This window comes from Streptopelia decaocto (genome assembly GCF_964273445.1).
Source record: "Streptopelia decaocto genome assembly, chromosome: 1".
NCBI lineage: Eukaryota > Metazoa > Chordata > Aves > Columbiformes > Columbidae > Streptopelia > Streptopelia decaocto.
Window position 1 is genome coordinate 56,082,559 of NC_138663.1, and position 15,890 is coordinate 56,098,448.

Below are 15,890 nucleotides of genomic sequence, written 5' to 3' on the forward strand. Positions count from 1 at the left end.
ATATAAAGTAGAAAAAGGACAGATAACTACTCTTTTTATATGTATATATGTAAGAAATAAATGCATTTTGTGTCTGGTGTTACTTTTCAAATTGGTACATAGTGAAAACATTTTCTCCTGCTGCATTAAATCAGTTCAAGGACAGGGAACTGCTGGAGAAAGTCCAGCGCAGGGCAACAAAGATGATGGAGTGGAGCTTCTCCCTTATGAGGAAAGGCTGAGGGAGCTGCGTCTCTTTAGCTTGGAGGAGACTGAGGGGTGGCCTTATTAATGTTTACAAATATATAAAGGGTGAGTGTCATGAGGATGGAGCCAGGCTCCTCTTGGTGACAACCAATGGTAGGACAAGGGGTAATGGGTTCAAACTGGAACACAAGAGATTCCACTTAAATTTGAGAAGAAACTTCTTCACAGTGAGGGTGACAGAACACTGGAACTGGCTGCCCGGGGGGTTGTGGATTCTCCTACTCTGGAGACATTCAAAACCCACCTGGACACATTTCTGCGTAGCCGCATCTAGGTGTTCCTGCTCTGGCAGGGGGATTGGACTCGATGTTTTGAGGTCCTTTCCAATGCCTAACATTCTGTCATTCTGTGATAAGTCTGAATTGATGCTTAGTATTTACCTGCCATATTTTTTTACACATAGTACTTTTTTAATTACAGCATCTTCTCCAGTGCAGCCTCCTTTCTATGAGTGTCCCATAGGATATTTTCCACCTCCAGTACCACCAATTTCCTTGCCACTGCCACCTCCAGTTCTAGTAAGTAACCTTGAAGGGTGTGTATTGTTTCAGATGTTGACAATTCTTAATTCCCATCTTATTTCTAATACTAAAATTGGGATTAAATTTACATTCTGTTTGTAATACGATTCTCTGGTGATTCCCTTGGAACTATCTGATAGACTTGTTTGCTTTCTAAAAACTTACTTTAGGTGTCTTTTGGCTGATCCAATTCATGTTTAATGGAAGTTCTCCCTGTTTGAGCTAAAACTTTCCTCCCCATTGTTAGAGTTATGCTGTTTCATAACAGAGAGCAAAAATTGCCTGAAGCACATAAGGAAAATTAATGAATTGGAATTGTTAGTGCAAGGCAACTTTGCCTCTTATCTCTGGGCCATGTATGTGGATATGCTTATTCTCTGACTTGTTACCTGGGGTGGGTGGAAGTAAACAAAAATGTACCTCATCACAATCCTTCTTTCAAACTTCGTGTATTTTATCTGTATGCTGTCTATCTTCTCACCTAAAGTCCATGTGGAAATTCACGTGTTTTTTTTCCAGCCACTTTTCTTCACTGAATGATTCTTACCCTTCTTAGTAAAGCAGTAGAAAGTTGCGTTTCCCTGTCATGACAGCTTCTGAATTTTTGACTAAGGGAAATGGTAGATTTTTTTAGCTTAGATGTAGTCATAAAACTGATTTAGGACTGTTTTTCAAGCAGTCTGAACATTTCTGGTCACTCATATTTGTGTGGCTAGACTATCTCTGGTTCTGAGTTCTCATTTATGTTTAGTTTGTATGTCTGTGCTACTGTATTATCCAAATGTAACCTTGTTGTTTTGTTTATTGTCTTTGAATAATTACATACTGTTTAGCAGCAGCCCTTGACAGTGGTCTAAATACACAGCAGTTTGAGTTAGTTTTAAACCATGAAATAATTTATGTCTCAACCTCTGCTAAATAATCATAAAGTAGTTGTAATTTTGAAGTTTCAAACCCTTTTTTTCCTTTTTATCTCAGCCTGTACCATCTTTGAGCCAACTTTATGTGGAGGGTATTTCTTGTCTTTCTCTTGAGCCACCTCCACCTCTTCCACCTCTTCCCCCTGAAGAACCTGAACAGCCACCAAAGCCTCCATTTGCAGATGAGGAAGAGGAAGAGGAGATGCTCTTAAGAGAAGAATTACTCAAGTCTCTAGCCAACAAACGAGCTTTCAGATCTGAGGTACTCCGTTGGTTTTTGAATGTAAACCTTTAGATGGCAATCTTGAGCAAAACTTAAATGCAGCCTGCTAAGTGAGGATTTCAGACTTTATTTTATGCTGCCTTTCTCACAACTTAAAAAAAAAAAAACCAAACAACTCTGAATTTCCATCACCTTCTGCCCTCCAAAAGAAACAAAAAAAAAACCCACCCTGGAACACCCTTTGAATTGTAGCTTGTCTTTTATTTCTGAAGGAATTACGAAACTTCAAGGTACTAAAAATTGAGTATGTTCAGGGGAATGGGGATTTTATTTTCTGAAAAAAAAGTTTATGGATTAGTTAGAAAACAAGATGCTTAATGTTGTTTCAGCCTTCTAGCAAAAAGAGGTTAACTGTTCTGGTTTTTGTTTTCTGTTTTCTCTGTGGCTTTTTTTGGCGGGGGGGTGGTGGTTTCTTTCTTTTTTTTGAGTAAGAAGCAAAATTTACATTGGTTTTGATGTCATTAAAAGGTCACAAATGTTTTGCAGTTAACCTTTGAATAACTGGCATATTCGTCTGTGTCTTTTTGGATATTATTGCAGACAGAATTGCAAGATTTTTGTAATATGTTTAGATAGTTTGCTTAAATCACAATTCCAAGCTCCAAGGCATGTATGGAACAACCTCATTTATGCTTGTCTTTTAAAACAGATGTGTGTAGTGTGTGTTTATGACCGTATTTCTGTTTTATTTTCCTAGGAAACCTCAAGTAACAGTGGTCCACCTTCCCCTCCTGTTCCAGATAATTTGCAGTCTGTGCCAAGAAGTAATCTCTCCGCCGTCAGTATTAACACTGTGTCTCATCCGCGGGTACAAAATACAAAGTTTGTTAGAGTACCCAGGCCTCCACGAGCAGTGATCACAGTAAGGAAATATTGATGCTTTTTATTAATAAGACCATGAATTGAAGTTGTCCTTGGTTCAAATGAACAGCAAATAGACTTAAGGTTTTCTAGTGGTATAGTACAGAATGGTGGAGCTTGAGTTAAACATTTGAATTACTAGTAACTTTCATAATCCATATGCTCTTCTAGAAAAAATTTGACACTGAAATAAGAACTTACAGCTTAAGAGAGCATCAAAACATACTAGCACTCATCTGAACTTAAAGAGACTGTACATATACGTAGCTCAAGTAATTTCTTTGCCAGATGAGCACAGCCTAAAGGGTGCTGTTCAGTGGTAGCTGAGCCAATATAGTCACTATTTGTTGCTAAAAAAAGAGATGGTCTTGCTCTTTGTCCTGCTCCTGACCAAATACTGTCTTCCTTCTTTTAAACTGGGGTCTGGAGCATCAATCTTGTTGCTTAAGTTATTCAGCATACTAAACTAATTAGAAAACTAACCTTGGGGGTGGGAAAAAAGACTTTTCCTTCTAGGGGGAGTTGAATTTTTTCAGTGAACTTTGTGTGAGCATCAGAACTAGCACAGAAGTGGTGGCAGATGGCATGTCTGTGAGTGGGGCTGGAAGACACAGAAGAGAGTATTCTCTTCATGCTGCGGTAGTCTTCATTACATTAGCTCAAGCCATATTCTGTAACCTGACCTTCATTTGAATGGTTATGGGAGGTATGTGCAGCTAGCACTTGATTTGTGATGTCTACAGTCTTCATGGATTGTTGGAATTGTGTTATAAAAAGATACTTGCCTGTGTTATGCCAGACTGGAAGCCCGTGTAATCTTCTGTTCTCTTTATGGCAGTGAACCATACATGTTGGATAGATTGCATTTTAACAACACATCATACAAAGCTTGGGTTTTGTAGCTCTTTTGCGTGCAGATTCTGTAATGAATAGTATGATTGAGTCCATACCTTTGCCTTTCTCTCAGTGGATGGTATCTCTAATAAACTATTTGTTTTGCTAAATTTGGAGGGGTATACAGGTTATTTCAAAAATATGGACCAATATTAAATCACTGTATCTTTGAAATTTGGCCCAAGCTCCCTGTATATCTTAGGTACTACAATATCACTATCAAATCTAGCTGTAGCTGGCCAGCAGCTTTCTTGCTTATAAATACAGACTCTATGATTACTCGGTCGCCTGATTCCATAAGAGGGAAAAAGAAGTTTAACATGGTACAGACCTGAATGTTCCTCTTGGGGCATTCTAAGGCCTACTTTTCGTTCTGTAGGAAAACTCTGCTCTTAAGCTTAAAGTGAATGGTTGTTTTCTTTTTTTGTCTATACCCATCTATACAATCTACTTTAAATTCTAGATATTAGAGTAATTGTTCAATGTGGGCATGCTTAAATCATTTCTATAATAATTTCATGTTTACTTACATATTTGTAAGTCTTCTGAATTACCACATATTCTGTTGTCCTGAGACCTCATGAACTGCTGCTGCATAAATGAGGGAGAACGTGTGTTACCAGGGAGCTGTTGCCTTATTTTAGTAATGTAAGAAGTGTCTTTTATCAGCCGTGCTATTGAAAGGCATTATGTAAATGTTAAAAAACCTGCAACTGAAATTTAGTGCCTGTTGCTAATGATGGTTAGCTTAGTTAAAGATGACAGATATACCTTGTATTTGAATCAGCTGACTTGGCTAGTGTAATTTTTACAAAAAATTAATTAGAGAAACAAAGCATTTTTGCATTTATTAACAATTTTCTTTAATAGCTTGGGATATAGAATATTTATATATTAAAGAGGTGTGTGTGTGTGTGTGTGCGTGTGTGTTAAGAACTTGTGGCCAAATAGTGTTCACAGAAGAATGGCCACAACTTCCATCCTCTGTGAAAACAGTTGGATGTGAAAATAATATCAATTACTTTTGTTAGGTTAAGCTTTTAGAAACAATTTGCATTGAATACTTAAGATTTTTTTGCCTTTAGTAGTGTAGAGCATAAAAAAAGTGAATTCATGAGAATTTAAGTTTGAACTTAAAAACTGAGTTTTCCTGGGAGCATTGTTGGATATATCCAGAAATTGGAAAATCACAAAGGTATAGAAAATGAAAATTCAGATTTTTTAAGATCTGATTTTATAGTTTTGGAGTCTTGGTAGCTTGCAGATTTGAGTATACTGTACCTTATTTTAGAGGAGGTTCTAAGTTTACAAATTTTGGGATTTCTTCTGTGGAGTTGAGGACCTCTGTGTCTACAGATACTAGTTTACTTTTTCAATTACTTTTTATAACCCTTTTCCAAAGTAGTTGTGGACACTCAGGGATCTGTTTGTCACAGGTTGACAGTACGTCTGAGAACATCATGGAGAGAGATCCTTGCATTACAGCTGAGGCCGTGGTTCCCCTGCACTAGAAGCTAATGTTACTGAAGGCAGTGTGATGGGAGTTACCTGGGATTACTTTACTGATTGTTAAATGTTTTGCTGAACCACATTAAAAAAAACACCTGAGAAAAGCTGACTTTGACCCTCTCCACTATTAGCTTTTCCTGTAGAAGGAAAAGGAGGAAGGCAGTTAGGGATGGTTTAACCTACACACCTGTGCCCAAAGCGGCTTGGCAGCTTTGGTCATTTAATACCAAGAGCCAGTGAAATGGAAAGGGGTGTATCTGGCATCTAAAGATGAGAAGGGTGGGGTGGGTTGCCTGATTAACTTAGGTTTCCACGGAGCTGCAGCCAGAGAATATTTGTGAGGAGAGGACCAGTGCCTTGTTCTGTTTTCTTGCACTAATGCAAACTGGAATTTCACCTACCTATGCTATGGTGGCGTAAAAATGATGGAGCTGTAGTATATTCAGGAGCAGTAGCTACAATCGTCATTTTAAGAACTGTCCAGAAAGAGAATGTAAAAAAATTGTGTATTTTTCACTTGAAAAAGCAGGAAGTTTTGTGAGGTGTGTACTTTAAAAGACTTGAGAGCTTTGAAGAGGTCCTGTCCCGAGGTAGAGGTTAATTGTATAAGTCTAATTGCCCAGACTTACACTGGAGATGGGAAGAGCAGTCCTGGAGATGTAAACTATGTTGCTTCTTTTCAGGCTGTAACTCCAGAGCATTTGAGGTTAATCTAAATTATCTGCTCGTTTCTGCATCTTTGTGCTGTAATTGCCAGTCATCTGATCCTCAGTGAGCTGTTTCAGTTAGTCATGTTGGCGAAAAGTGATGAATCTTTTTTCATATGGTCTTTATGTACTGTTAGTGTTGTGCCACTTTAACTGCCTGAGCAGCTCGCTGTAAGGTCAGCTAAAGTATAACTGCAGGACAAGAGGCATCTCAACTGTGTGGCTGAAGGATGAGGAGGTTCTGGTATGTCTGTCACAGCATTTCTAGTGCAGGCTTGATTAATTGTTACCTCTCATTACTTAAAAAAAATGCTTGCAAATGGCAGATAATTTTCATTACCCTTGAAATAATTTATGAAGTATAGGAGTCAAAGGTTTTGAGATTTGTCTGTTATGACCATAGAGATGTGAATATGCTGCAGGTGCTTGGGAGCAGGTTGAAAATATTAGAGTACTTTTCATGTTACAGTATCAAGAATGGGTACAGTATCTGGCTTGCAGTAGAGATGCACAAATATTTAGGTTTTTTTTCTTATTATGTGGAATTGGTGTGCCATGTGAACAAGAGGAATTAACCTCCATTTGGTCTTCTAGTAAACATAAACTTAGTTGTATCTGTCTCTGTAGCTTTTTCTTCTTGCTATAAAACTTTTTTCTTTCTCCCCACAGCTTCCAAAACACAAGTCTGTTGTGGTCACATTAAATGATTCAGATGATAGCGAGTCTGATGGAGAGCCGTCTAACTCCACTAACAGTGTATTTGGAGGTCTGGAATCTATGATAAAAGAAGCAAGGAGAAATGTTGAGGTAAACATTATCAGCATTTTATTTTGTAATGATTTTGCTTTGTATGTGGAGTTTAAACTTCAGAATTTGATCAAGACATGCTGGATTACATCAGAAATGGGCAAGAGTGAGTATGTTACTCCTATCTGGACCATTACATTGTAATTTGGATTACAGAAGGTAATTAAAATGTTTTTTTTGGTTAAGATGGTATCCTGAAGATAGAATTTTTAATGTATTTTGGTTTCATTTTTCATCTAAAATTCAGTACGTATTTCATTACTAGAAAAAAAATACTGGCTTAAAAGATATGATTAGCCTTGGACAGCTTTAAGTTTGTGCTGAAGTGCTTCTTAAAAATAGGAGTAAATAGCTGTGTGACTAGTATTGACTTGAACCTTGTTGTAACAGGCCTCAAAAATCAAAGCCCCTCCAAAATCAGAAAAAGAAAATGATCCAATGAGAACTCCAGAAGCTTTACCAGAAGAGAAGAAGATAGAATACAGACTCTTAAAAGAAGAGATTGCCAGGTACAGAGTTGAGTTGTTAAAGTAAAATGTATGTTCTTTGTAGTCTTTCACACTAGTCTGTTTTGTAACTGGAAGGAAAATGAGTTTGAAAACCTTGCCATTACCCTCAGGCTTTTCCCCCTACTCAGTTTTTAGTAAGAAAACATAAGAGTCTGAAGAAAGTGTTTGGATTTGTGCTGTCTTACAGTAGTTGATTGCAGTTGTGGAAAATTCTTTGTATTTTAACCTGAAATCTTGTCCTGCTACTTTTCTGAAGATTTTAAAAGTATTGGGAGTACACAATGAAATGAACGTTCAAGATACTCAACATATTTGCTTTTAATATCTGTTTTAGTCGTGAGAAGCAACGCTTAATTAAATCTGATCCTTTGAGGAACAATTCTTCCCCTGCAAATTCTGATGGTGAAGTTGATGGAGTTGGGAGAATAGCAGTAGTGACAAAACAAGTTACAGAAGCAGAAGCAAAGCTTGAGAAAAACAGGTACGTATTTCACTGTCCTAAGTCCTACCTTTGAGGGTGGTGTGACTAATATATAAAAATGAATGTTTTTGCAGAACAGGTATGCTGTTTGAAGTGTTTCCTGTACACCTTTTCTCTTTTAGCATGCCTCTTCCCTGTTTTTCACCCACCTTCCAAGTTACCTTGGAAAATACAAGTGCTTTGCATCCTTCTCTGCTTCTGTTGCCCTGTGATTGTTTCTGTGTGGTCTTGTGAGCAGACTGGTTCCTGGTCAGACATAAATTGAGGGACACTCTTCCACCCTGCCTTTATTCACACCCATCTATCTAAGGCTTTATCTTTCTTCTTTTCATGCATAACTTTTTGATTACTCCACTCTTGCGCTGTAATACTATGGCATGTAATCTGCTCATGTGTGTATGTGCCTTAAGTTAAGAGTTGGGTTGTTACTTAACAGAAAGCGAGAATATCTGTGTCTTGGATGTCTTAATTTTAAAAGCAATATCAAAGATAAATCACTTGCTTATCTTCCCTTGTCCTCATAACTAGAATGTTTTTCATCTCCTTTACACTGACATTGTGAACTTGGCATATGGAAATCTGTCATATGTACTACCAGTATTTAATGTGTCATGGATGTTAAGACTTCCTGGAAAAACATGGAATGTTGTTTGTTGACAAGTGAAGAAGAGCTGGGTTTTAAATAACTAGTGTTTCAGAGGAGCAGCAATAGCTCTGAGAAGGTTCTATTGGAAAAAAATTTCTTACATGGCTTTTCTGCTTCTAGACTTCTATTGATGAAAGATGAATCTGTCCTGAAACATTTATTGCAACAAGAGGCCAAAAAAAGAGAGAATGTTCGAATTGCTGAAAATAAGATTAACAAGCTGGCGGAACAACTGCAAGCAACAGAGAAGATTTTGAATGCTAACAAGATGTTTCTCAAGAAGCTTCAGGAACAAGTAACTTGAATTTTGAAATGTTTCTGTTTTCTAGAGCTTGAAATCTTAAATGGGAAGCCTGATTTTTGGAGGCAGTAGTCTTTCTTCGAATTAATCATTAATTCCCCTGTCTTTTCTGATTATATTTTATTATGTGGTCATATCTGAAAATTTGCATCTTACTGTAGTATTTCTTTATTTTCTTTTTCCAGATTCATAAAGTTCAGCAACGAGTTACGGTAAAAAAAGCTCTGGCATTAAAATATGGGGAAGAACTTGCTCGAGCAAAAGCAGTAGCAAGTAAGGAAATTGGGAAAAGAAAACTGGAGCAACATCATCTTGGAGTAAGTCTGCATGCTTTTAAACCTTGCTGTACTTGAAAAGCAGTAGCAGCTTTGATTAGAAAACTTAGTTCAAATGGGATCTCAGGAAAATAGGTAAACATTTCAAAAGCACTGTAGGAATCTTCTTATGGGATTCTTATATTTTTGAGAATTCAACAGAAAAAGCATTAAACATTTTAAGACTGTTCAATACCTTCATTTCTGTGCCAAGGGAATGTCATTCATAGCTAAGTAATAACAGGAGCTGTATGCCTGTGAAGGAGATACTTAGTACCTGTAGACATCAATGATTTTGTTAAAACTATCTAGCAAAGATGCTGAAGTGGGGATCTGATCTTCTCATTTTGAAAAACAAATATAGAAAAAGAAGACTAATTTTTTTTTTTGTGTTCCCCCAACACTCTCTGCATACTTGTTTTATGGCTCACCTTCTAAATGCGGCTAGAGCTTCTGTTGAAACCCTGTATGTGATGTATCGTAATTTTTATTGGAAAACCTGCAAACATGCAAGTTGAATCATGGCAAACCCTTTTGTGGTTTTCCTGCTGTTTGTTGAATTTTTCTGGCAGGAGTTTAAAATACGTTTTTATAAACTCTAAATTAAATATCTTGCCCATGTTTCATTTACCTCCTGTCAATAGATCAGTAAATGTGAACATGAAATAAAGGGATTTTTTTTCCTTTCAGCCAAGCAAAATGTTGAAATTGGAGACCTCGACTGCGTCAAGTCCAAAAAAGCATTCGGCGGAATTGATTGCACTAGAGAAAAAGCGGCTACAGCAACTGGAGTATGAGTATGCTCTGAAGATTCAGAAACTTAAGGAGGCCCGCGCACTTCAAACTAAGGAACAATCAAATATTGCACCTCATGCAGAAGAGGAATCTGACTTTTCATTACCTCAGCCGTCGCTTCATGATCTTACACAAGATAAATTGTCTTTGGACAGTGAGGAAAACTACTTTGATGATGAAGTTCTGTCTAATTCAAACCGAGAACGAAGGAGGTCTTTCAGAGAATCTAATTCTTTTACTAAACCAAATCTTAAACACATGGACACTCCAAAACAAGAAACTATAAACAAACTTTCTAAAAAGGCATCAGAGGAGCCTGAGTTGTTCCTTGGGTTAAATGTTGATGAACTGAAAAAACTTTATGCTAAAGCTGACAGCTTGAAAGAGCTGCTACAGAAAAGTACTGCCTCTATAGTACCCAAGGAAGATCTGTTATGTGGTCAGGTAAATGCTTTAAAACTAAATCTGAAGGTTGTCTTTATTAGGTGGTATTGCAGTTGCTTTATATCTGTTTATCTGTTTCCTAGGAAATTTCAGTGGATATGGATTTTGTTACGTCGCAAAATAAACAAACTGAAGTGAAACCATTTCCATTTGGACCGTATCATAGTCCTCTTCTAGTATTTAAATCCTACAGGTATGAAGACCGTAGCAGCTGTTTGAATTACGTCTATATGTGTTCTTGTTCAAGTATTCTTCAGTGTTCTTCCTTGATAGCCAGGCATGTACAGAAAGACAAGTTGCAGTGAGAAACTTGACTGTCCTGAAACAATTCTATCATTATGTTCCCTAAACTAGGCTTAAATTCCTTTTTCTGGTATGCAGGAGTCCCTTGCTTTAGTGCAGTATGCTGCTTTTATGTTGTATTGTGTACTGTTCCCTGCAACTGGGTTGTTGTTTTGTATAACTAAATTAAAAAATAACAGTTAAGATTTTCATAGCCATTATGAAGCAATCTAAAATACAGGAAATAATTAACAGAAATGTATTTCAATTATGCAGTCCTTAAGCTTCGCTAGGATTTACATTGTCTGAGTCAAGATCGAGCGAATCACCTACTTTTGGATTCCTGCTCAGTGGAAAGAGGCATGAGCACAGTCATTCATCTTGACTTAAAGTAGGCACCTGCAAATATAATCAAGTTGAGACCACAGCTGTCTTTTGTCTAAAGAGAGCTTGGTTCCTGCACATTAACTTTTAGGAAACAAGAGTTTGGAATTTAAACTAGAGCAGCAACTACCATGTACTTCAGGTTTTTGATTTCTGTGTTCTTAAGCAGCAAAAGATTGAGAATGCATCATAAAGGAGTATTCATTTTAACTTGTAGGTTATGGCTTCAATTACTTAAGGAGCTACAAGTCCCTGAATTGACATAGTCAAACTTTACCTAAAGATTTTAAAAAAGCATTAGTCTGCTCATCTCAGACTTTTTGTTTGTTTATATGTTCTAAAATCTGATGTGGATTTTTTCACTGTTTTCAGATTAATCTTTAATGGTTCTCTTTATACTTCCATTTGACGATGATCTTATGCTGACCGAAGCATGAGTGCAGGGTTTTTTTAGAACTAAACTAAAATTCAGTTTCAGTAGTTCACTTTTACTACTGAATGATTACTGCCCTTCTTGTTTTTATATGAATTAAGTTCTACACCTAAGGAAGAAGAGAATGTTATAGCAGAATCTGTTTAGGTTGAGAAATACTGTTTTGTTCTCTCTCTTTCCCACTGTTTTGTTCTCTCTCTTTCCCACTGTTTTCACCTTCCTCTTAACTCATAGGTCAGTGGTGCTTTTGGTCAGTAGTAGGGTCTTGGAAATAAGAGGTTTAATACAGAAGAAGTGATTATTTTAAAACATGTTTTGTTTAGTAATACTGATGTCTTACCTTGTAAGCTTTGTCATAATAATTCACTGTTTCATTTTAGGTTTAGTCCGTATTTTCGAACTAAGGAAAAACTGTACCTCAGTTCAGTAACATATAGCAATATGATTGAGCCAAAACAGTGTTTCTGCCGTTTTGATTTAACAGGCACATGTAATGATGATGACTGCCAGTGGTGAGTTCTTTTTAATTTTTTGTTTGGACTAAACCTTTCTTTTAGATGTCTGACTTAAAGACCAAAATAGGAATGCTTTTCATTCATTTAAAAGGTGTAGATTTATGACCCTATGCACAAGTTCTAGAAAAGAAGGTTATTTTTAATACCCTATTGCAGATGCTTGGTTGGCAGGACAAAAACTCCTTCATCTAAACCATGAAGAAAGGAGGCTATTTAGATGTAAATTTAGAAAAGCAGTATGGACTGTTAGAGAATATTTCACCTTTTGGTTGCCTTGTAATTCAGATGGGACTCCTTGGTTTATAGCTTCAGCATAACTTCAGACCATCATGGAACCTCAGGTAGTGGTTGATACTGTTAAGCAAACTAAACATGTATCATGCTGCTAACAAAACAAAAGCATATACCAAATATTATATGATTATGTAAAAAAAACATTGTAGTAGTGGAATTCTAATTTTCTGGGCAAATACTTGCTAAGTTTGTTTCTTTGAAGCTTGGTGTTAAATTATATTAGAAATAGTTTGTTAATGTTGCATACTATATTTAAAAAGTTGGTACAAGAGCAAATGGATATGAATTGGTCAGGAATAAATGCAGTTTGGAATCTTCTCACTACTGGAAATATGTAATAGGAGTGGACTTTAGTTTGTTTTTTTTTTTTTTTGTCCTTTTCAGAGGCAGACACCTTTTTGGATTAGTTTTTAGCTGTTACCATCAAACCAGAGTTTCAGTCTTATAAGAATTGGATATTACTTTTTATTTATAACTACCTTGTTTGACATGGGAAGTTCTAAATACTATGTTTATGTTAGTGCGAAACGAGAATGTAGAGGTTTATTTTAAAGAGTTAGCCTGTAGTGAAATAATGAAGACTAGGATTAAGTTACTGATGCAGGTTTAAGTTTAGAGAAGACTGCGGCATATTTAAGAGAAATTTCAGCATAGGCTATAGTGTTTTCTGTGGGTATTGTTTACTTTATACCTCACCCTAGCATGCACTAAAACCAGCTTTCTAGTTACAAGCCTTATAAAATTTTTGTTGTGATAAATAAAAATTGCTTATTTCTTGTTTTAGGCAGCACATGAAGGACTGCACTCTTAGCCGTACGCAACTGTTTCAAGATATTCTGTCTTACGATTTAGAACTGATTGGCTGTTCAGAAAAAAGCACTGATGAGGAAATCAGCACTGCCACAGGTTAAGAGTCTTCTGTTCACAAAGATTCATTTCTGAAGGCAATCGCTTTCATTAAAAGCTCTGGGTGCAAGGAGTTTGATGTAAAGCAATGTATAAGATACAGCTATATGAAAAAATAGGTTTCTGCAGTTGTGTGGTTCAGTCTTTTGTAGTGATAGTTACCATGATGTCTTTACAGAAAGAAAAAATCATTGATCTGTGGAACATTTCACTGAAAAAGGGGGCCTGGGGAGTCGTGGGCATGGAATCTTTCCCTCTCCCTTTCCTTACTGCTTTTTATAACTACTGGGCTGGTCTGCTTCGGTGAATCTGGAATTTTATAATAATGCTGTTGCCATATAGGCAAATTGCAGAACAGAACTTTCAGTTTTGCCTTTCTTTTTTTCTTGTATGTTACGATACCTCTTAAAGCAGTCACATTTCATGAATTTAGCATAGGTTGTGCTAAATTTCTGTTAAGTTACCTATCCATTTTCATGTATGTACTTACCCAAGATAAAAATATTATTGTTTCAGAAAAATATGTTGAAAAACTTTTTGGTATAAACAGAGACCGTATGTCAGTGGATCAGATGGCTGTTCTTCTGGCCAGTAATGTCAATGAGAGTAAAAGTCACAGTAAGTAACTTCGTAAATTAAATATAATTTTTTAAAACCTTCATATTGTATAGTACCTTGATGATGTTGTGAACCAAGAATAATTTTTTTAGTAGTTTATCTCAGTATTATAGACTCTGATTATCATAAATGAAAGGCAGCAGAGTCTGTTTTAAGGCAATAATAGTTTGAGTCTCAATCTGGTAAATTGATTTATGCACATAAGCACAATAGCTTTTAAATAAGTAGGGCTGATACTTACACACTTGGGTTTTACTCACAGGATGTTTTTATCTAAAATATTTATTAACAAAAAGGTTTTAATCTTGAATACAGAAAAGTAAGAGTTTCTTCTACTTTGCTTGTTTACAGCACCTCCATTTACAACGTGGAAAGATAAAAGGAAATGGAGACCAAAGTACTGGAGAAAACCTCTGTTAGATAGTAGCAGCAGTGAAGAGGAACAGTGTGGTGGACCTATTAAATATGGTAATCTGGATGTGTGGTATCCATTAAAAATGAGTACTGGGGGAAAACACCTACCAACCTCTTCCCATCCCCTAATTTTTAAAGTGGTTCTTAAGAAAACTGATGCTTTTAGTAGCTTTCTTGACTTTGTATTTCCTGCATGGAAACTTTATTTTGCATAATTGTTTGGGTAAAGTTTTACCGAAATTTGTTGTAGTTAAGGAAAAAAAAAATCTAGTATAATGTGTGACTGGAAGTTAAAGTGGAATTTCTACTCACCTGTTCTTAAAAGGAGTATAAGGAACTATTTTCCTAGAATGTTTCAGCTTTGCTCATAGACCTTTAGGATTTTTTAAATTTTAACTTTACCCTCTCAGAACTAAAAGTAGTAAAACTTTATGTGCTTGATTATTTTGAATTTCTATAGAGTTAGTATTCGGTGTTGAGGTCAGGAGTTAAATAAAAGCTGCTGTTAAATGGCATTTGAGACTTGGAAGCTTGCTAGAGCATCAGTAACCCAACAGTGTCTCCACATGTGACTCATGCAAGTGAGAGCTTTAGTATTTGTTAGCAAATCCTGTAAAAATTATTTTCAGAGACTCAGAATTTATATGAATTTTTCTTTGTCAGATACGTTCATTTCCTAATGCTGCTTAATGAACTGCCTTAATTAGTGTCTGTTGGTTAAAGCAGCCTTTATTTTTTGCCTTCACATTTGAAATATAACCAGTTTTCTATGGACTGCACAGCTGTAAGTTTTAGAGGGTGTGGAAATAACTGTGTTTTGTTCTGGTCAATGACTATGCTTGAAATATATAACTGCCACATTTTGTATGGGTTCTTATCTTACAGATCACTTCACTTTTAAAATGAAACATCATTTTTTTTCATTTGCAGCCAATCCCACAGAACATAAAAAAAGAATCCCAGCTCTTGATGCTGTGGTGACTCCAGATGACGTCCGGTATTTCACAAGTGAGACTGATGACATTTCCAACTTGGAGGCAAGTGTTCAAGAAAACCCCTGTGATGTACAGCTTTGGATTAAACTTGCATACAAATACTTGAATCAAAATGAAGGGTAAGTCTGCTACATTTTGGATTTGATTTGTGCCTTACCCATGCTGCTATGATCAAGTTTCCTTTCTGATGTTAAAGAACTTCCTTCAACGATGCCACAAATAATGTATTACTTAAAAGGAGGCTAAAAAATAGATTAGATTTCCTATTGTAGGCAGTATAGTATGTAACAAATTACACTGGTGGTTTATCTTTAGGTAGGTTCTGATTAAGGATGGAAGTTGATGGAAAGTAGCGTGGGAGAAGTGATTGTGTTTGAAAAGTGCACAAGCTACTGTGTTCCCAAGATTACAGTGGAATGTTGTACTTTCAGTGATAAAGTAGGAGACCAATAAACTCAAATCAGTTTCTCCTCTCTTGAGTGAATGGTTGGAATAATGTTTGAAATTACTTTCATTGGAAAGCTTTTTTATAAGAACAGTGGTTTTATCTCTGTAGAAATGGTCCAGCTGGGCACTTGTCGTCTTATTTTGTAATTTTTTAACTTTTGGATTTCTAAGTTTTTCTAGTTTGTTATTTAAATTATTCTGCAGGGTACCATGATTTTATTGGCAATCAGATAATTTCGGTACGAGTTCTGTCATGATGATTTCATTTTAGAAATGGACTTAGATTTTAATAGTGAGGTACAAGCTTAAGCAGCTGCAGCAGGGAGGAAAGGGAATGGAGAGGACCATCTCTCTTTCAAAAGAC

The 15,890-nt window shown here is 36.3% G+C and overlaps 1 protein-coding gene across 3 annotated transcripts in view; it reads left to right on the top strand.

Annotated features, from left to right (window-relative positions):
- Positions 1-15,890, top strand: part of ZFC3H1 (zinc finger C3H1-type containing) — a 41,540-nt gene that overhangs the window by 10,463 nt on the left and 15,187 nt on the right. For all 3 annotated transcript variants that reach the window (XM_082069166.1, XM_082069167.1, XM_082069165.1), the window contains exons 7-21: positions 667-764; positions 1,746-1,949; positions 2,668-2,832; positions 6,611-6,748; positions 7,139-7,257; positions 7,592-7,738; positions 8,505-8,679; positions 8,871-9,002; positions 9,690-10,238; positions 10,322-10,431; positions 11,718-11,849; positions 12,931-13,052; positions 13,569-13,670; positions 14,022-14,138; positions 15,015-15,198. In XM_082069166.1, the coding sequence (XP_081925292.1) occupies positions 667-764; positions 1,746-1,949; positions 2,668-2,832; positions 6,611-6,748; positions 7,139-7,257; positions 7,592-7,738; positions 8,505-8,679; positions 8,871-9,002; positions 9,690-10,238; positions 10,322-10,431; positions 11,718-11,849; positions 12,931-13,052; positions 13,569-13,670; positions 14,022-14,138; positions 15,015-15,198 (2,494 nt within the window). The remainder of the gene's footprint in view (positions 1-666; positions 765-1,745; positions 1,950-2,667; positions 2,833-6,610; positions 6,749-7,138; positions 7,258-7,591; positions 7,739-8,504; positions 8,680-8,870; positions 9,003-9,689; positions 10,239-10,321; positions 10,432-11,717; positions 11,850-12,930; positions 13,053-13,568; positions 13,671-14,021; positions 14,139-15,014; positions 15,199-15,890) is intronic.